Source organism: Gavia stellata, chromosome 19, assembly GCF_030936135.1.
Source record: "Gavia stellata isolate bGavSte3 chromosome 19, bGavSte3.hap2, whole genome shotgun sequence".
Taxonomy (NCBI): domain Eukaryota; kingdom Metazoa; phylum Chordata; class Aves; order Gaviiformes; family Gaviidae; genus Gavia; species Gavia stellata.
Genome location: NC_082612.1, coordinates 1199761 through 1221856, shown reverse-complemented (window position 1 = coordinate 1221856; position 22096 = coordinate 1199761). Strand labels below are relative to the sequence as shown.

Here is a 22096-nt window from a genome sequence, read left to right as displayed (position 1 = left end):
TTTTACTACAAAGATATTTATTTCTACATTGTATTTATTTTTTCATGTATAATAAGCTAAACCTGATGGTTTACAAAACGTTAAAATACTTTAAGTTACGTCCTACTGACTTGTGAGCAAAAATGAATTGGAGAATGCAGCCTATGCAGATGTGTTCTTGGTGGTCAATTATGTGCGTGAAGATGAAGAACGAAGCATGAATTTTAAATATACCTGTGTATCTGGGGATGGGGTGCAATTACCAAGATCTTTTAAGCAATTGGGACTCTTGGTTTTGATCGAACAGTATAAAAACTAAGTTTCAACATGCTAGACAGCTTTTAAAAAATATGGTTTGGGTTCTGAGGTCATGAAGCACTCTGGGTGTAGTTCAAAGTCTTGAAATATTTTTTTAAAAATGTTTAGAGACAGCAGCAGAAATCTTGAATCTGAAAAGAGTGAAAGACTCCAAGTTTTGTTTCAGCTGCCCAGCAGTAATGTTGACATGAATGCAAATGTTCAGTACGTTTTTTAAAATAGTCAAGTAAACTTGAATGCTGGTGAAATTCTGACCTTAAACATATGAAAGAGGTATGCATGAATAAGTAGCTAGAGTTGAGAGTAGCTAGAATTGAGGCCAGAATTATTTTCTTTCCATGTCTGGATTTGTTTGAAAAAATGTTTTGGTGCGTAATACCCTCATCCCACAAAAAAACCTGAGTAGATGACTGGGCTGGATCGGAATTTAATTAGGTAGAATGTAGTTAAAACTACTATGTATATACATGATGTATAAGGGGGGGTGGGGGTGGAAAAGAGGAAGAAAAAACCAGAATTTTATCCCTGATGAAATATTTGTGTTGGAATTTTAAGCCATTTAATTATTCTCTTATTTTCTGAATGTGCATGAAGGGGGTTTCTTTTAGTCCATGATGTAAGGCTCAGCCCTGTGAATCCTTGGCTACAATGTTTTGCTGCTTAGACAAGACTATATGGGATAATAAGATCAGTATGTTTCTGTTGCCAAAAATTTTAGTTCCAAGACAGATCTAGAATAGTCTCATGCAATGTAAAAGTTGGAGTGGAGTTACTGCTAATATGCCGGTTGAACTTAGTTTGTGCAGTATTGATGCGAAGAGCCTACCCCAATTCCTACTGAAGTCAGTGGGAGCCAGTTTGGACTTCGTATTTTTATCTCAGTTGGGATGACTTATTTTCATCAAGAGCCTTTGGTGTTTGCCAGTAGACTATAGATAACTTGAAAGGGGAAGAAAAAGAAAATTGTGGCTAAATGCTACTGCCGTTAAACAAAAAAATGCCCTTACTGTAATAAAAGAAACAAGATGGAGCATCACTTCTGTGCTGATGGTTCTTGTGAGGGGCTTTCTGAGAGTTTTGTTTAATGCAGCATTTACAGAATCATTATTAAATACATACTGCCAGTAGTGCAGACACTTGCTTGTCTGTTGAAATTTAAGTGGTTGCGTAAACGTTAGGAGGATCAAGGTGCCTATGGAGTTAATACTTAGACAGATCAACCCATCATTGCCTAAGATGAAATAAAACTTGTTCACTTTTATGTTAGTTTTGGTGAAAAATTATAATATAGTTTTGGGGATGGTTTTGTTGTTTTCTTTTTTTTTTGGTCAGTGTGTTAAGAGTGGAGCAAATGGAGGTCTTTTGCATGTTCAGTCATTACTTTTTTTCATCTGTTTACGTTGCTGATCTAGTTTCCTGGGGTTTTTTTCCCTCTGATTTAACTATAATCATCTCTGCATTATTTTTTTTGGCGGAATAACAATTTATGGTGTTTCGCTTACGTCACTTGAGTGAGTCTGACTCTTTCATGTCCTACAAACTGTTGTGCATCTTAAGCTTTTTCTCTTTTCACCTATGGTGGATGGGTTAGCATTACACAAAAGCCAGTGAGACCGAGGTTTCACTCGGCGGCATGCTATTTTCAGAGCTGGCAGACACATCTGTGAGAGTATTCTCCACTGGGAGAACATCCAGAAGGAGCATCCAGAGGGAAGGGCCTATTAACCAACACAGAAAGCATGCTCGTGTGCCAGACCTGGTCAAGTCCAGTCCAAGTGTGAACGCCCTGTGGCAGACAGAGGCATGGCCTTATCCACTGAACCCTTCTCACAGGCCTACCGCGCCCAGCTGTATTGCCTAATGACAAAGCCACCTCTCGGATTCAAGCTGGATTAAGCTCTCATTGTGTAGATGTGTGTTGAAAGCCAAGCTCATGAGACTTAGCCCTGCTCGGGACTGATAGCAGAGGTTGTCCAGGTAGGCATAAACACTCCTCCATCGATCCAGGGAGTGCACAAGGAGTGCACAAGCCTGCACTCAGTGTGCAGGCATGCAGCAATTCAGGATAGCAAAGGAAGGGAAAAGCCTCCTGGAATGCAGTGCATGAGCAGGAGAACGCATAATTAAAATGTGCATAACTAGCTTGTGTTTTTCCCTTAACATGTGAAGTGGTTAGATTTAATCCAACAGATGACTGAGGAGAGTGCAGCATAGAGGGAGAGCTTGAGCTGACCGGAGTTATTAGAGCATTTATCAGAAGATTTTTTGGTTTTAAAATAGAAAAATAGTGAAATGTTTTTGTTGCTTGGAACTCACAGTTGAGAAAGCGAAAGTTGTTGCAGGGGTGATGTGTGTAGCTCTCCTTCGGTGAGAGTCAGGTTGTTGATCTGTGTGTATGGTATTGAACTGGACTTTTCTGATGATCCGCTCTAGTATGTTTGTCTACGTAAGTACCCTTCAGAAAGACCAGTCCTACTTGTTCCAAGCTGCCTGTGACCAAGGAAGCTGGACAGCATTTGGGGCTGTGGAGAGTGGTTTACTATAAGAAATGTGCATGACAGGTATGTCTCGGAGACCTACAAACACTTTATGTAAAAAGTATGATTGCTCTCATTATGCATACCCCCTTCCTTGAAAAGGTAGAGATGGGCCTTTATGGCAGTATAGTGGCAGGAGTAACGAAGGGATCGCCGAATAGAGGAGGCAACAGCTTACCTGCTCTTTCAGTCTGTGTTTTCTGGGCGCCTCTGCTTTGCCAGCTTTTGACTTCTGCCTGCACAACCACGCGTAGCTCCGGCCAGCAATCCCAGGCCTTGTGCGGGGCTGGTGGCCTGCCTTGTTTCAGAGTGTTGTGCACAGGGGAAGGCTGAATGAAAAGTGATTAGCATGCCCCTTGAGATTGCCGGACCTGTGATCAAAGGCCTCTTGCTGGCAGGCACTGATGGAGAACATCATCCATTATCTTTGTGTCTGATCGCTTCCTAATCTCGACACTAGCTTGTTTCGCAGTTCCTCTTCTGGATGGCAGGGAACTTAGGTACAGGGACCAAGAAAGGAACACAAGCAAAGCGGGGGCTGGTCCCTGGACCCTGAACTCCAGAGCAGCATCCTGAATGCTGACTGTCCTACTGGAAGTAACGCAAGACCTGCATTGCTAAGGGAAAGAAAGATCACGTTTTTCACAACATGTCGTTTTTCATTTTGCTCACCTCTGTTTTGCTGTATTTTGTTGATGTGCTCTGGCAGATACCAGGTCTCTCTTTAAAACTGTATCTTTGCATGCACAATTATGCCCACAGGTAATAGGAAACCAGGGTTTCAAAAGAAAACCTGATCCCATTGCTAGATAATAGCAGTTTCCTAAATAAATGTGTGGTTGCCCCGGGGGTTGAGGTTGTTGCCAGATGCACCTTTTTATGATTGGTGAGAACAGCAGATGACGCTTCATGGCATATAAGTGCAAGAGAAAACACGGGAGCACAGATAAGCAGAGCAAGTGAGCCATCTGGAAAGAAGCGTTGAGGAGGTGTTAAAGCAGCTGCTTGCCATGGCATTTGGAATGCTAATCTATATTTTGCTGAAAGGTAGGTTTGGAGGAGACTTTTCAGTGTCGTAAGATACAAGGCTTTGTTGAACAATAGTTTGCTCTTTCTGACATAAGCGGTAGGGGTGGGAAGCATGCAAAGACATTGCGAAGCAGAATTACTTCAGCAATTTTAAATCTGGATGCAATTTTAACTGGTAGGGTATAATTTAGACTCTTTGAAAAGAAGCTACTTAGACTGGTAAATAGGTGTCACATTGTGGTATATTACAGGTATCTGTGTCGTAAATTGCAGAAGATAATAGAATGGAGAACAGAATGGATATGTATTTTGGAAATTCGCAAACAATAGTTTGTTTCCCCACAATCATAATTATGCTGTGGCAAAAGGAAGTTTGAGGCAAGAATGTTTTAAATGAAATGTTACTATGTTGCTGCATTGTATCAGAATTGTATTAAGTGCGTGCATGTTTTCTGGATGAAATGAACCTTGAATAGATATACTGAGTTTTTCTGTTACAGTAAGCATCTATTTGCATTACACAGCAATGGGGGCACTGAGCGAAGAGTCAGCTATTACTGTTTCATCCCTCAGCACAGACTTATGGAATAATTGGACAAAAAACAACGCTGAAGGTATCTCTTTTTTTTGTTCTGTTTGTCTCTATTAATCTGTCACTTAAGAAAAAAGAAAAAAACAAAACCACAACAACAAAAGCTGTTATGATGATAGCTGCTGTAATGCTCCTGTCACTTGGACACTGCTGCATTTTGTGTGTTCAATTTGTGAGACGAGCTGCTTGCTTCATGGAGACTTAAAAACCTCTCTGAAGTAATAGCTGCCACTCAGCTGGGGTAGGCTCAGCAATGACCAACTGAAGGATCATTTATTCTAAGTCAGTTATAATTTGAAGAAGATATTTTAAGGATAATTGGGATAGATGATCTGTGTTTTCGATGGCCATTTCTGTTACTTTTAACTAGTGCTTGGTTTCTAGCTATCTTCAGTTGTGAATCTTTATGCACACAAGTGAGAATGCAGCAAGCATAACTTCAAGTGATGCCTCTCATTACTGTTACTCAGTAGTTTCTTTCTTTGTTGCAGTTTTGCTTTCGGCTATCGCAGCTTACACAGCCCTCTTCAGAGTGCTAGCTCTCTCTTCTCTTTCTTTTTCTTTTCTGACTGAAATGTGAACTCAAGCTATTTACTTGCCAACATCTGACACCAGAGCGCTGTGTTTATCCTGCAAGCTGCATTCTTGATGTTACTTCAGGTGCTAGTGATGTCATTACTTTTGGAGAACTGTGCAATCTGGAACTGAGGTTTTGGCAGGTCAGTAAAGGAGGAAAGGGTTTTAACTGTGATACTTATTAATGTCTTTGTACTTTAAAAAGAACACAAACATGCATACAAATCATCTTATGTTAATGGTAAGTCATCACAGGATGTCTTAGAAGCTTTTTTTAGTAGATCCATAACCTTTTTGTTTTTCTCATCACAAGTCAAACTGATTTTTTTTTTGTCTAATTTGTCATAGTAGTGCAGTGTTACATATACATTCATCCGTACATATACTATATATGTGGTTTTCATAGATATGTATGTAAAATATTTGTATTTTTATATATATGTACACACATATGTATGTGAAGTCAAGATGATGTTGATATTTGACTGCACTAGTTGGACTTATCAGTGCAGCCCTGCGGTCTGGTTTAGTGGATTTGCCTGTGATGTGATTCTTCCAGAGCTGCATACAGCAAACAGGAGTATAATGAAGTAGAAATATTTTGTGACACATTAAGTACCCTGTTTGTATTATTTCTAGAAAGCAGGAGTGATGGGTCATGTTATAACAAATAAGGGGCTTATTTACAGGGACACAGCCATGTCTGTAATTGTCCCATGTACCTCTATGTTAGCTGTGGTTGTGCAAGTCAACTAGAAGCCAGCGCTTTTAGTTGAGAGTGTGTTCCCCTCAAAGGTACAAGTAAATTCGCAAACATACAAGCACGCATTTACACAGGTAGTTAAAAGAGTATTTTGGTGGACCTTTTGCAAAGCCACTGAAAAGTTAGAAAACGGCATTTCTGGAAAGAAGACTGGAAACAAATGCTTAAAGTATCACCAAAGAAACTGGCTGTATCTCTTTGAAGTTTTCTGGTAGCTCCTGTTCCTGTGCAAGTTAAGTTGATAGTAAGGTTTATAACCAAGGTTCAGTAATACGGGATCGTAAGAGAATTTAATTCCTGGTTAAGTATCACTGGAGGAACTGGCAGTTTCTTGTGGGGTTGCAAAAGTCCTCTGGGGACTGAGGTGCAGTTTGTGGAAAACATTAATTTCTGCTCAATCCATTTGCCTTCTGTTTATAAAATCATGTCCTACTTCCTTATTTTATGTTACACAGGCTTTACTTGTCACCAGTGCTGGGGCTAGGAAACGTTAGGCTCGGTGATCAGCCAGCAGGGGGAACGGTCATGGAGAGGATGCTTGGCTGGTAGCTGACACAGCAGGGATAAAGAACTTCTGATGTTGTTTGGGCTGAAGGGGAGCCTTCGTAGAAAAATGGGCAGCTAGGAGTATGGAAGGGCTTGGTTTTACGGGGGAAAAAATGAGATCACTTCATTGCCATGGGCTGCTGCTTCTGTGCCGCCTGTAAGGGAGGCCCTGAACCTGGGGCTGACCCCTTCCGTCCCTCCCCTTTCTGACTCTCCCATTCCTCCCCGACGCACCATACTTGAAGGCTGAGCTGTCGTGGTCTTAGTGGCTGACTCTTTTTGTTGCCGGTCTGTCAGTTTTGGCATGCCCAGGCTTCCAAGTACCTGTAGTTTTGATTTCATGTCAGATCTTGCCAAGTGTATCTGTTTGAATGACTCAGTTGCAGGCAACTGTCAAGTGCTTACGCAGCATGCTTTTCTTTCCTCACGTGACATGAAAGGGCACATGGATGTGTTTATTCAACAGCTTATTTAGTATCTAGGTGGATAATATGATATGAATTAGCATAATGCTCTGGGATGGGTTAGAAAATCGTTCTTTTTGTTTTCAAGACTCATCATTCTTTCAGAGGTAATTTGTACTTTTGCAATGTCAAAATAATTAGTACTTAGAACTTCTCTGTATACATGTAACATCTGATCTTCCAAGCCACAATGGACAAAGCGCTTGCTCCTGACAACAAGGGAGGAACGTATTGTTTGTTTGTCGCCTGCGCACCAAGATGTCTGTCTCAAACGCTTTCTAGGCAGGCTTCTACTCTAGGGTGACCTTTGTTTCTAATGACAGTACTAACTTTCACAGCACTCAGGGGAAGAGGTTTCGCAAACCTGCATGAAGCGGGTTTCTTCCAGAGGTTGGTAGATGGAAGGCTGCCACCTCTCGGCAGCAGTGCGGTACATGAGGAGAGATGTTCTGGATGCGTGAATCCATCTGGTGGAAGCTTGAGTAGAGGTGGCTGGGGATTTCAGGTCTCTGGCATGTGGATTTGTACCTTCCTCGGTTTTTGGGTTTTGGGAATTTTTTCCCTGCCGTATGGCAGGGATACAAGTGAGATATTAAACCTGTGCAGACATCTTCTCAGGGCCTGGTAGAAGAGTAGTACTTTGGGCGACAGGAAACATTCATTAAAGGGTCCTGTTGATTGGTAACATTTAGCGGTTTCGTAGTGCACTGTTCAGCCCTCTTTGTGCTGAAATGGTGATTCAAAACAGTTGGTGCTCAAGTGTTTGAGGAGGGGCACAGGGGAAGTGTCCATGTGCTGTTGCCTATTTTATGAAAGTCTTCCCTGCAGAGCTTTGGCTGCTGGTCTGCAGGTACGTTAGGCCTAAGTGAGGACGGACTTTGGCAGGTCTCCTGCATCTCCTTGGCACGCTGAGCCCTGCAGCTGTTTACCACGTGCTTTGTTTTCCCTTGTGCTTTCCCCAGCAGTGAGCATTGTATAGTCCTCCTGTGCAGAAAATAGTATCACCCATCTCTTGTCATAAAATCTGTCTTTTCATCCTGAAATCTGTCCTTTCTTAAGTTCTTCTTCTCTTCCTTAAATCTGTCCCTCCACGGCCTGGTCCTGTGCTCTCAGCCAACAAGCCTGTCCCTGGAGCTTGTCGGCAGCATTCCAAGAGCCAGCCAGAAAAGAGCCAGAGCTTGATGCTACAGCTTGTGTGTAGCCAGCGCCAACTTCTTCCCCTGCAGAATATGTGGTTCAATGCTATGGGTGTGTCTGCCCTATACAGGGCCTTCTATAGCAGAAATCCCACTCTGGTTTCAGTATATGGGGATAACCTAGCTGTGGTAGCATGGCGCTCACTGCTAGGTGATGCCGCACGCAAATCTGGTCTGTGAGCCACTTCAGGTACTCCCCTGCCACATCATAGTGCGCAACAGAGATAATGCTTCGGTCTCTGCACATCCTTCGGTGTGTATGTATTGTCACTTGATTGCTAGGCCGTGCATGTGGATTTGGTTTATAGTTTCTAGCATTGTGTTTCTACCTTTAGTCTGCCATTTCGACAGTATGAAAAGAAACTTGTGATTTATTCTTTTTTTCCCTACAAGAATGGAAAAGATGACCTTTTCTCAGCCCAAAGAAGTTCATTTTAAAGCAAGACATGTTTTTTCCACCTCTAGCTTTACCTGAGAAAGTGTTGTAAACCAACACGTTGTTTTTTCAAGCAGACTTGAATTGTTAACTTGTACTCTCTGTCTCTTGACAAGCTGGAAGTCTGGTTACTCTGTCAGGTTTTAAAGGGCACTATTTTCAAAGTACTGTTGTTTGATCTGAGTAACAGTGGTGGTAGTATCATGCCTCTTAGGTGTCCAAACCACATGATTCACAACTGAGGTTATGAATCGCTCTAACGTGCGGGTGTAGAGTAGAGCAGCTGTTTACCATTGCTTGTCATCTCTGTGATGAAGCTGCAAAAAGGATGAAGAAAAAAATTGCTTAGTTGAGTGCATGGGGGGGATTCCTGCCATTAAATGACTCAAAGTGGAATTTGATTGGGAATTTAGGGGGTTGGTGGTGCTACTCCTGAAAAATGTGTTGTGGGATCTTGAGTTGCCCGCAGGATGGCTAGCGGCTTACGTCTATGACAATGGTTCCATCAGTGTAATATCTCCAGGCCTTGATTCAGCACTTAGTCAGGAAGAAAGGTTTCTGCTTGCTGTACCATTGTTTAGTCACTCGGAGCAGACCTTGTCACCTTCCTGCATGATGTTATTTGTCTGGTGGTCATACCTGAAAGCTGGTGTTGACATAGGCTTGGTTAGGAAATCACCTTCAGCCATCACTAAAACAGTCCCCTGAAATAGTAAGACATTGCTTGGACACCCCACCCCACCAGCGATCCCTGTAACTGGGTAGAGAGACCAGTTCAAACAGATACTTGCTTTGATGGTGAAGCTTTTGAGCTTTCTCTTCACTTGCCGCACCCTTGTTCCCGTGTTACAGATTCATGCCGGCCTCTGCACTCCTTCTACGCAGCAGGGTGCCTCGCTCCTGGGCTCAGGCACTCTTCTATCGAGATGTAACATTGATATAAGATCCCCAAGATAAGTTTTCACTTCTCCTTTATACCTATTTGAGCGGCCATGGTTGGGAATAAGGTAGTCATTTTCTGTGCTTTGAAAGCAGAAGCATGCTTGCTGACCTGGATGCATATAATTTTGTGCAAGTTCGGAAACTTAATAGTCACAAATCATGCTTTTGCACGGGAAGACCATCCGGGTGGTCTTGGGTGCTTAAAAGTATAATTGGACACTCTGCAAACATTAGTCCATGGAGAATTGGTGGAGAGAGCAATCCCACCATTCATCACTCTCGCTTAGTTGCAGAGCTGGCAGGCAGGAGCGTTAGAAATGCAACAGTTTGTCTTGTGATGGGGAAAAGAAAACAGGAATTAATTAATTGGAATTCAGACTGGGAAGCATACTGAGAATAATTCAATCCTCTCATTGCATCCTAAACCCCTGATATTCCTGGGATGGTTTTTCTGATTGGATTGCAGGTTGGATAGTGCTGATGTTACCCTGGATGAATCTCCAGTAATCATTTCTATACATTCTTCTCAAGAGCAAATAATTTATTTAGGGTTTGTTCTTTTTCTAAAGCGATGCTGGAATGCCTTAGAAGCTTGTTCCGCTTAGTGGTGTTTGAATCTGCTTACAAGACATATCACAGTAAATCTGTCTATTAAGGGTCTTCTGCAGGCAATGTCTGTTCAACTTGAGTTGTGAAAATACATTCAAATGATTTTTTTTTCCCCCTAAATATAACATGACTTTTTCCCATTTCACAGTAGACTACACAGAGCAGCCAAAGCTCTTGAAGCTTATGCAGACCTGTCTTGAAGAACACCACAGCTATTGTATCAATGGGCTCTGTGCTTTCCACAGCGAATTGAGGAAACCCATATGCAAGTAAAGAATACTGCTTATAAGTATCCTTCTTAGAAAATAACAACAGTAGCATTGTTTCTTTGTCTGCTACGTGTTGCTAGTGTAATGTGACTAGTTTTCAGCAGAGCGCAGCTTTCAAGTGCCAGTCAAGTATTTGCAGGCTTTAAGTTTGGCGCAGGCTTGAGTGCTATGGTGGCTCAGGACTCTTAACGAGGCAGTAGTGCTGTGCTAGTGTAATAGAAAGGAAGGGAGAGGGAAAATTCACAGCTTTGTGGGTCACTGCCATGAAGGCATCTCAAATCACAACTTGTGCTAGAGTAAGTAGTAGAGGATTAAGCAGATTTTCACAGCGGGCACAATGAAGGGGGCAGGATCTTCCAAGATGTCAGCTGCAACTCCGTTATTCCACAACGGCTTACACACCCATGAGGACTACGGTGTCCTTAAAATTTTGTAGGGTCCATACTGGGCAGCTTTGGCCTTTGGAGACATTATAGCAGCTAAGGATCAGCAGAGCACAGTGCTGTCTGTCCACACCCTCCGTGATGAGGGTATGTTTAGACTGCATTTGCTGCTGTGACTGCAGTACTTGAGCTAGCTTTAAACTAGATAGACTGGGGCAACTGGTAGTCTTGGTGGAGTGAAGAGGTTCTGACTGAGCACCACATTCAGCCCGTCCTCGTTTAGACTTGTTCTAAATTGTTAAAAACTGATGAAAACTAACGTGTTTCTGAAATACAAAGCATAAAACATTCTGAATAACTTTTGCATGGTGTATATTTATTTTGTAGGTGCCTTGCAGGTTATAATGGAGAGAGGTGTGAACATTTAACACTAAATTCATATGCACATAATTCTTACGAACGCTACATTGCTGTGGGAATTGGTGTAGGAATACTGACAAGTGGGATACTTGCTATCATCTACTGCTACGTAAGAAAGAGGTACGGGAGATATGTAACTTTCTGATTACATTCATCTGAATTACAGTGGGCAGGAAGAAACAGTGTACAGAGCTTTGAGGGCACTGGGAGCGTGTTCTTGCCTGTTATTGATCTGCAGTGTGATCTTAAAGGAGCTGACACTCTATACTTCTGCTTTTCAGTGTGCCAGTCAGGTCAAATGGTGTGATTGTCCAAAACATGGGTTTCATTGGCACTGCCTAAATGAGTTAAGCAATTAGATTTAGGTTCTGTTCAGACTGCTGTGGTTTTAGATTTGTCTAATTAAAATCACATAATGTTGTCCATTCTAGATGCAGGAAGTTGAAATCACCTTACAAAGTCTGCATGGGTGAGACAGCGTTGTGAAGATCTGGCGTTGGGACACTTACCAATTTGCCTGTAAACGAGAGGAAGTTCTGCTGGGAAGGCCACCCCGCGCCATCTGGCAGGTACCCCAGACTCGCTGATGAGATGAAATAAAGGGAATGACAGCGCAAGTACATAAAAGGAACTCCTGCAGAACTGATGGGCTCCATTCACTTTTGAAGAAAGACTTCCTCTTTTTGGTTGCTAGATGAGCAGATGCGAACAGCTAAGGATACTTGCGGCCCTCTCAACGCTCTCCTGTGGTTGGTATTTGCTGACGGGAGGACTGGTTGATTTTAGCTGTTTTCAGTCATTTCAAGCCCTAATACAGTGTTCTGCTCTGGTCTTTTCTGTCTTTTTTTTTTTCTTTTCTTTTCTTTTTTCTCCTCTGGAGGAAAAGCACAACCTGTCTCACAATGGAGTTGTAGTCTGAACATCATGTGCTGACAAGAAACCGTTTGGGTTCTGATTTCAGTGTGTGCTGCCTGTGTGTGTGCATAAACAGCCCTCTTCCAACACAGCAGTTATCTTCAGTGTGCTAAGCAAAGTATAGGATTCTGTTGCCGTAAAGGACAAAATCATAAAATGCTTTGGACTGAGGAAAATGGATGGTTCTCAAAAGGTTACTTAAACTTAGGAATAGAGAGTAAGCAATTCCCGGAAAACTAAATCATGACGCCTCTGGACATGGCAAGTTTTTACTATTTTCATAAGCAAAGAAGTTGGACATCTTTCTCAAAATGGATTATTGAGTGTGCTCATGACAAAGAACTCTACTCTTCCCTAACTTTATATAGCAGCTCATCAAATTCATGGAACTTCAGGCAGAACATTACCTTGCTGCACTGTGATTTCAGCACCAGACTTCAGTTGCTAGAGAAGCTGGAATTTTGTTATGGAACTTCAGTATAGCTTTGCTCTGGAAACAGACTCTCTTTCTTCCGTTCTCACATTATGTGCACCATGTGACCACTCAAATAAGAAATCAGCGTAGGGATTTTGTTCCACTCTGGACAAACAGATTACATATCAGATGCTTGTTTTCTTCATGTTGTCTACGAAGAATCGCAGAAGTAAAAAGATTTTGTTCAAGGAAGAGGGAAGAAAATTGGTTCCGAAGATGGTGGCGCTAACTGTGACTTCTCACTGACGGAGTGTTTGCCAGTGCTGATGAGACTGGAGATGGCTCTAAGAGATTTTCATTTCAACTGTTGCACGTTGTAGACGCATCTGCTATGCTTAGTCATCTACGAGAAAAAGGCAGTTAGGTTCTTTGCGATTTTATGGGATGATATAGGCTCCTAAATTTAGGTGCCCTGTTGGAAATCTTGATTTCTTTGTCATGTGAGTTAATTTTCACAACAGGATGCATGTCATTTGTTGAAAAAACCCTGTGTATTTGTGAGACTACAATGATAATGATGAAATGTGTATGAAAGACTGGGTTTTGAAAGGGCAAATGTACATTTGGCACTTGAGTGCTCTGAAGTTCAGTGGGCTTCTCACACAGGGGGATCCTGGTCAGTAGCTGAGTCATGTTGGCTCTCCATTTGTTACCAATAAATAAAAAAGCACGTCACACACTCTTTGGTTGGAGTCCCCGCGCAACAGACTGGAGCAAGCGACGTGTGCGTACACAGAAAGGATTGTTGGTGAGGAGCTGTATGGAGACAGGCACCAGTCCTTTCCTCTACGCATTGACATGAGTGTTTTGTAAGAGGCACTGAGCTATCTTCCAAGCCTCAGCCATTTTGTTTTCTTCATCTCAAGTTAATATCTTCAGATTACTGTATTGTTTGCTACTTTTCGTTCTTCTGACCTTTTCTTAGTATCTACTGAGAGACAGCTTCGTGATTTTTCAACTCAGCTTTCGGTAGTTGCCCTAACATTTTCTGTGTCACATTTATGTAGTGAGAGTGGAATTAGATGTGAGTTACAATCTGTGCATCCGTACACAGACACACAAAAAACACCCTTTTACCCCTCACACACACTGGACAGACTGAATGGAAATACCTATTAGAAACACGTACGTCATCAGGAAAACACAGATGAGAGATCTTTCTCATCGATCTTGGTGAAAATTTTAGAGCTAGATAGGCCAAAGGATGAAAAGCCTCAAAGCTTTTGTCATTTGAGTGAATCTTGTTCTCAGCAGTGAGTTGTCCCTTCCTGCATGCCCATTGCGAGTGTTGCATTCACTTCTAGAGGACCAACCCTTCTGCGTCACAGAGGCTGTGTCTTGAGGCAGACACGCGCAGTAACACAACTAGCTCAGGGTGTACGTGCAGTTGTTAAAGCACTTCTAAGGGCAGGAGTTTGAACAGCGGGACTTTCACTTGTTCAAAGAAAGCTGTCAGGAGAGAAGGATTTTGTTTGGTTTTAACCATTTGCATGTTCTTTTACTGAGTTTTTTGACTCCCTTTGCATACCAGTGGCCAGGCAGGTGCCTCGCAGGATATGCAAGTGCTTCTTCAAAAGTATTTACTCATTTCAGTGAGACACTCTGTACCTATAGAAAAAACACACTGACTTCCTTTTTCTAATGTTTGGTTAAACATAACTGGGAAGAAAGGTTTATTTCAAGGCCGCAATTTAGCAGGAGACTAAATAGTGAAATAGTTTTTTCTAGTTGCTTTCTGGTCCAAGGCAGCTTTGGAAGGGCTGCCAGAGAAAGTTTGCCGAGATTTTTCTGCTAGTGGAAGAAAAGCTCCAGAGTGAAACACCAGATGAGTCTGTGCCATGCAAAATGAGACTTTGTGTAAGGGCAGATTGAGAATACAATGGAAAGATGAGGATGGGAAGGAGGAAGTAAAAGGAGGTCTTTGCTCTATTTCAGTTTTCTTTTTCCAAGTGGTTATCGAGGCTTCCAGAAATGGGTTCCTCACCACCTGGGTGTCGTACGCCCTTCGTGCTGAAGCACAACCTCGAAGCAGGCTACCAGCTTCTTAGACATCCAAGGCTGGTGGCACCATCACAGATGACAGCTTTCTCCATCAGTCTGCAGTGTTTACAGGCTGTAGCCCGTGTGGGAGGAGAGAGTTGTCATTGCAGTTTTAAGGGATTTCATCAGGCCCAAGCCGTGTCTGAGGCATCGCTGCATGAATGAATCACTCTGCTGTTTGATGCAGTGACCCGCTGAGGAAGTCTGCGTTGCCTCAGATTGCTTCGTGGAGTCAGCCGTGCTGAGCCCTGCCTTGATAAGTGACAGATGCTACTGGGCTAGTGTGGGCTGCTTACGGTGCTGAATTTCCTGCAGAACTGGCCCGTCAAAGGATCAGGATCATCTTTCCTGGCTCATTTATTAGGCTCAGATTCCTTCTGTAATGGCCTAATTAACAGAGTCGTAAGCTTCTGCTTCCTATTAGCTGCACGTGCCAAAAACTGTCATTTCAAGAGGAGACCCTGTGTTTGTGTGGCTTTTAGGTAGTCCTGCATCACCTTTGTTGGGGCACCAGCTGAGCAGGGCCAAGAGAGAGATGTTGAAGACTGTGACCTGCCTTTCTGAAGGACAGAGCACTTGCCCTGTGTATGATCCTGGCTGGTGGAACCACACGGGCTTTTTCTGCAGCGCATCTCTCAAGCATAGTTGCCTTTAAGCCACGAAGCCCTCTACCTGCTTCACTGGCATCTGCAGTCGCCACGCAGGTGTACTTTGTTGCTAATGCTTGGCTGTGACTTGAATACCTCCCCTGAATTCAACACCCATTTTCTATTGAAGTGTGTGGGTGGCCTGCAGTTTACCTGATCCCAGCAAGGTCTATTTAAAATGGCGACATGCAAGTCTGTACAAAAGATTACTGTCCTTTCAAAATACTGCTTTTAATCTTGGAAAGAAGTGTAAGGAAGTGTGTTGATGGCTAATGTTCGGAGTACGGAGTGTCCTTGTCCTGCCTGCCTGATAGGGTGCACTGTTGATTAACAGCAGTGACCGTGATTGCACAGGGCTGATTCAGCAATCTGAGCTGCAGGGGCACAGGAGCAGCCACACTGCTGGCCCGTCTAGTCCAGTAGCCAGCCAGCTACTGCAGACAGTGCCAGAGGCTCCTGAAGAAGGTCTTAGAGGTCTGGTGGCAGGTAGGTAGGTAGGAGACAGTTTTCCTTTAGAGAAGATTTTCTCTTATTCCCAGTAACCAAGAGTATGTTTTACATAATAACACAGCAGGGTTTCTGGTCCTTCCCACTTACTATGGCAACCAAACTTCTTCTAGTGCATATTAAAAGTAAAAAACTAATTTGTGCTCATGTGGCTAGCACAAGACTAACTAGTGTATGGTCTGAGTGTAAGTACTGGGTTGTGTCTTAAGAACTAGCTGTGAAACTGGTTAGTTGCTAGTGACTCTGGACTTCATGCAAAAAAACCCAAACAAAAACAAAACAAACAAAAAAAAAACCCCAAAAAATCATATGGCTCTCAGCAAAATTTTATAGCTTTGTCATTCTTTACACCCATTATGTGTTTTATTTAATTTCTGGTCTGTGAAATACACTGTAGTTGGAAAAGCCTCTCACAGAGAGAAAGCTAACTGAGCAAAATACTAGATTTAATAATTAAGTTCAGAATAGCTCCCATGACCCGTGAGGCTTGCAGTCCTTAATGGATTTGTCTTGAGAGCATCCCTATGGAGCAAGGCAGTGCTTTGGGGATGATGTGCTGTGAAGAACTGTGACAGCAAGGGATGAAAGTCACGTGAAGGAGAGACATCAAACTTTTCAAACCTGCTCATAATGCTGTAGCTGATAGATCATTCTTCTGCTCCTTGCAGTTCTTTTAAGAAATGGTTCTCTAGTAGATCAATAACACACTAGCAGTATTGAGAGAGGGGAAAGAGAGAGGTCAGTCTTGGTAAAATGAAAGTTTGATGGCAAACAGCAAGAGTATATTTTTGATTATTCATTTCAACTCTATATCTTGTATGACATGAGTGTGATTTTTTTGTTTGTTTGTGTTTTAACTTTTGGAGCTCTTCAGAGAAATATCGTGACAAAACATAAGTGTTTGAAATAAGACAATTTGCATGATGCAGACAAATAATCTGAAGGCTGTATTCAGTCAACTCCAGCCATCATAGGTAGAGTCTTCAATAGCCCTGCTTGTTTCAGTAGCTCCGGGCATGGAACCAAACAACTTCATGGCAGCGGGGCAGCTGGATCCAGGCCCTAGAAAAAGAAGCATGAAAAACGAGGAATGGGAAAAATGCACTGGTTATTGCTTGCATTTCAAGGTGTCACTTTGGTGGCCCAAAGGTACCAGTGAGCAGCACAGACAAATTAGGGTAAAAGCTTTTAAATGCTCATTTTCTGGAGCAGTTCAAGATGAGCTGAACTTGAGAGTTGAGGTGTGTCTTGCATAGCTGTTTTGGGGGAGTTTTCCATCTGATGGTTTGGGGAGGGGTTGCCTTATTGTGGAAATAAGGCCACCTGTAAAACTGAGCTGTAGCTCTGGGAACAGTTTTCCAACTCATAAAAAGGTCAGAGGTATCCAAATGCGAGGTTTTGATTCCATGTCTAACATCGAGTCACTTAAACACTAATTTTAAATGAAAACTTCATGTTGAATTTATCTGGTGAGTGTTGGCAAACAACTTGCCTTCTAAAGATTACCTAGTGACGTTTCTTTTTAACAGTATTGTGTCCTTTAATAAGCAAAAATACAGTTTGCGGTACTTGGAATGCATGTTACTCAAATGTCAAGCTGTGTTTCCTAGTCATGTCTGACCAAAATGCAGCACGTTGGCATTGCCGTTGGCGGATTAGAGACAGGCTGATGGAGAGCCAGCCTGAGGTGGCCAATGTGGGAAAGCTTCCTAGGCAGGGTACGTCTGTGAGCCCAGAGCTGAGTGCCCGTACCTGCTGTCTCAGACCTGAATTGCTCCCAGGAGCCCAGTCATTGGAGTAGCTGTTGCTGTTTGCAAGTTGATCTGCCATCACCTTCAGCTTCCCAAGGCAAGGAGCCAGTTAAGATCCAGGGACAGGAGTGTTAGAACTTTGTAACTCCATGAAACATGTTATGCTCTTTGCTTTTTTAGGATTGTTATTTGGGTTTTTTTTGTTTGGGGGGGGGGGTGGTGGGCACGGAATGCAAGAACCCTTCCTCTGTCTTCCATGTTCAAGACTGATGTGAAAAGATGCCTCTCCATAGCTCCATCTGACAAATAGCACAACCAGGGTTGAGACATGAGAGGACAGGGCCGTGCTTCGCAAGAGCGTCTGACTAACTTGGGCAAAGCTAATTTGTTTGACATCATTTCTATACGTAAGACTAAGTCTGTTTGTGTCCCATTGTTATGGCAAATCCCATGATGAACTGCATTTTATTGACTTCTGCCGGCCGTTTGACAGAGCCCAGCAGCAGATTTGAATATGAGCACTGTTCCAGGAAGCTGTCTTAATAGATACTAATTCAGAATTTAAAGGTTGCGGGGCAACAGATCGGCCTCACAGGTAGCTGTGACAGCTTTATGTAACAGGGAGGGCCTGGGCACTTTGGCGCATCCTTGCTTTGCGAGCCAGGCAGCCCAGCAGCCACCCATTGGGTGGGTGAAGCAGGCTGAGATGAGTCAGTGGCAGGCAGGGACACCGAGGGGGAACCTTGAGTTACAGGCCATGCCACATAGCCAGAACATGCAGTATTTGGCTAATAGTTTTGTGCCTTTTCCCCTCTTTTCAAGGCTACAGCATCACATGTTCATGTGTGTTTATTGGAGGGATGCTGTCCAGGAAGAGAAACACAAGGAGGTCCCCCAAGTGGCCTTATGTGTGTTGGTGATTTTTAGAAACTCTTAGCATCTAAAGTGCTGGTTTGTTGGGTACGAGTCTTTGTATCTCTGGCATGACACTTGGTGGACTTGAGCAGCTTAATCTGCCCTCTGTCTCTAACAGTGCAAGCACTGAAGCTTGGCAAGCTGGGATTTATCATCGTTGTAGATGTGGGCAGGGGAGGGAGAGGAGCTGCTGGCAAGGGTGGGAAAGCAGATGCTGCAGCTGCAGTTCTGAATGGGACATTGTGTCTGCCCTGTCCAGATGAACAGGACTTAAGTATGTGTTGGTCCCAATCTTGGCTGCTTTTAATGAATGCAGCCTTACCGATGTTAGCAGTGTTGGTGTTCATCTGTGAGGGCTGAGGATTTCCCTTGCAATGGATAATGCAGGTCTAGAAGAATAACCAGCCTGTCTTTATACTATTATTTTTCTTATCCAGCAAGGGAAATAACTGAATGCACAATTCCCATTTGACTAGGCTGCGGGGCCTAATTCTTCTGTTTGACTTGAGATCAGACCTGGGTCCACACATAGAAGCAAATCCTTTGATACCTGATGGCTATGATGGAGTGGTGGCTGTGGAAACCTTCAAGTAGGGGTTTCTGCTAATTTCTCTTACTGCCTTATTCTCAGGGTGGTGGTGAGGTGCAGAACCGTGAATTTCAAGATAAGTGTGAACAAGAAGATGAAGGCAAGTTGAGCCTGGCGAAAGGTACTGTGCTTAATGAACCTGCAAAATCAGTCACTTGCAACCCGGTCTTGTAAAAACAAGTAAAAAGAAACAGGACAGAGTATTTCAAAGCAAAACAGAGTTCAAGATCCAGAACTACATTTGGGGACAGCTGACTAGTTCCACTAATGGCGGAGTAAGATCTGTGGAAAGTCACAGAAAATGCGTATCTCACTGCAGCAGCCTCTGACTCAGCTGTGTTCTGGTTTCCTGCTTAAACTTTTACAGCTAAACAGCTCCTCGTAGCCCCTGCGTGAGCGTGAGCATGCGCAGCTCGGCTTATGTAGCCTAAAACAACAGCTCTTAACTTTCCATACTGGATGTGTGGACTCCTGTTAAGTGAACGCAGATGCCAGCAGTAGAGCTGGCTTTGGTAGTTGTGTTGCAAACCCCTTTTCTCTAGTTCATGGGCTGGTGGGGTAAAGGATCTGACTGAACAAAGGCACATCTGATTTTGCTCTGGTCACCAAGAAGGCAGAAAGTTAGCCCTGTTACAGCAGTGCCTGTAGCTCACTGTGTGCTCTCATAATTGGGTATCACTTGCAGGAGCTCCCGTGTGTGTCCAACAGCTAGAGGTTAAAGCATGGTGTTTTCTCATTTTCCCACTAAAAGTAATTTTATAGCTCTAACTGCCCATAGAGGACTTCGGTGGTGTCTGCTGCCACTCTCAGAGCAGTGCCCTTTCAGGCTGTCCGGGTTTACTGGAGTGAACCGGCACGCTGAAATGCAGGCAGGACTCCTGAGGAGCTGAAAGACAGCAAATTCTCTTGCCCTTTCCCTTTGCCTTGTTAATACTTCTCTTGACTTTTTTGGTGGCACGTTCACGACTTCTCATGTGCAAATACATTTGAAAGTTCTCCTCCCTCAGGCACTTCTCAGCCATCTCCTGAATTCCTTCCTCCATCGCTAACGTCTTTTTCCATCAAGATTACAACAGCAAAAAAATGTTCTCTATGGGCTAACTGCTCCCCTGTGCGTGAAAAATGCATGCAGGAGCCAAGAAACACCAGGAGTTTCTTCCTGATTGTTCCCAAGAAGAATGGGGAGTGATGCAGGCAAAGGGCATGACCTTACACCGACACACACATGCTCTGAGGCCTGCACAAAAATGGTCATGACCTCAGCAAAACAGTAAGCAGTTTGGGGGTGGTCGGACCGAGTTGTGTGGCCCCTCACATTCCTCCCTGACCCTTTCCTTTCGGTCCAGCGTGGTTCCTTTCAAGGTCATTCTTCCTGGCTTACCCAAAGCAGCTGTCCCCTCTTCCCACCAAAAGCAAGTGCCTCAGTGCAGAAGGATAACACCTAGGTTGACTCTGTGTGGAGACTATTCCCTTGAACGGGGCACAGGGGAGAGCTGCAAAGGAGCTTTTTAACCCTGGTACTGAGCTCTGCCAAGGGCTGAGCTGCGCCCCAATGAGAAGAAAGTGCAAGTGGTCTCATGGGGTTGGGAGGAAAGATGAAGCCTGCTGTCCTGTCCTTGCTTTCCTCTCCTGTTACTCGGGGCACGTTCGCACTGATTTGACCTCCTCAATTCATTTAGGCAGAGGGAAGATACCCCTCTGTGGGGTACCACTATAAACTTGTCCAGTGCCCTCTCGTAATTCAGGTGCCATGTTCAAACTGCAGCCTGGAAAGTCTTTAAAGGGGTATTGAAGATGATTCCAAGTAGGGTTAGTTTGATTGCTTTTTAAACCATTAAGTATTTGTGAAACGTAGCAACTGAGTGCCTCCTCTGAAGGGTTTTCGAGAGAATTAATCATAAAGTAGGGATCTGTGATTTTTCCCAATTAGCTCTGGCCTAGCGCCAGGCCCTGCTGCAGGCTATCGTAAAACATCTGTTGACTTCAGTAGATGCAGACTTAGGCTGCTTTCACCGTCTGAGTCTTTGGGTATTTAGGCATTAATGTCTTTTGAGTGCCACGGGGTTTTTAAAAGTTCCCATTTATTTGTGGTGTTTTCTTTAGTAAGAAGTACCATGATCTGTAAGAAGAGCAGCCTAAGAGATACAAACCAACGTGCTATTCAGTAACAGCAATTCATAAATGTAAGTGTGCTTTGAATATTACTAGAAGGTTAAAAAACCCTGGCTTTGGAGCAGACCGCAAGTGGCTCATGGTTCCTGTCACACAGGAGAATCTGAGGGCGTCTGTTGCGTTTGGGCCGATTCTGCCTGTCCTGTTCACACAGATGAAATTGTAACAGAATTAACATTGTTGATTTTGAGCAGTGACTTGTGAAGTAACACCTGGCAGCCGTGGGTATTAGACGTTGTGTAGTTTCATAAGATTTTTATACCAGCCGTCCATCAGTTCTTCATGTCCACACACAGGAGACTGTGTGCATTATCCATAATTTGAGTGAATTAAAGTGTGAGCGCTTTTCTCCTTCAGTACAAATAGTTGCATCTATTTGTATTGAAAGAAAACATGGCGCAGATATGAGCCAAATTCCCTTTGTCTTCAAAACATTTGAATAATGCCTTGTAGAAAACATGCCATTATCCTTGGAAGAACTCGGTTAGAAAATAAAAAACCAAACCCAAAACCCAGCAATGTGGGGGAGAGTTGGATCCCACGTGCCCACTGCCATGTTCTTCCTCAGTCCCGTATGAGTGGAGTGTGGGGCTCTGCCGTGGTGCGGTGGCAGATCTGTATGCAAAAAGATGCAGACCAGGGCCTCCATATGAAACATCTCCTGGCAGACCATGGCCCCAAGTGTTTTGTACGTGCGTTAGGCTGGTTACAGTTTGGTGGCTGTGGGGTGGCTTGGCCCGGTCAGTGTGCAGGAGCTTTGCACTCGTAGGTGTAAAGATAGGAGGAAGGGATGAAGGGTGAAAAAGCACAGAGACTTGGTGATGCTGAACAGAGGGGCACAGAGAACTGTACATCCTAGAGTGTGTGAAGAAGTTCTGGAGTTTACATGGAAAAGCTTTCAGAGTGTTTATGATTAATAACTAATAACTGCTGACTGCTAAGGTAAAACCTTTTCTGTTTTCAGATAGCGTGGAAGTTAGTGATACTGACAGGTTTTTTCATCGTATTCTGCACAAAATCTTAGTC

At 43.5% G+C, this 22096-nt stretch overlaps 1 protein-coding gene across 2 annotated transcripts in view; it reads left to right on the top strand.

The window, feature by feature from the left end:
* Nucleotides 1-11782, top strand: part of LOC104264846 (methylenetetrahydrofolate dehydrogenase (NADP+ dependent) 2 like) — a 49596-nt gene extending 37814 nt beyond the window's left edge. The window contains exons 8-11 of one of the 2 annotated variants that reach the window (XM_059826762.1): nucleotides 4388-4477; nucleotides 10136-10256; nucleotides 11027-11179; nucleotides 11491-11782. In XM_059826762.1, the coding sequence (XP_059682745.1) occupies nucleotides 4388-4477; nucleotides 10136-10256; nucleotides 11027-11179; nucleotides 11491-11545 (419 nt within the window). In that variant the 3' untranslated portion in view covers nucleotides 11546-11782. The remainder of the gene's footprint in view (nucleotides 1-4387; nucleotides 4478-10135; nucleotides 10257-11026; nucleotides 11180-11490) is intronic. The other variant, XM_059826763.1, reaches the window with a different exon arrangement.
* Nucleotides 11783-22096: the final 10314 nt, after the last annotated feature.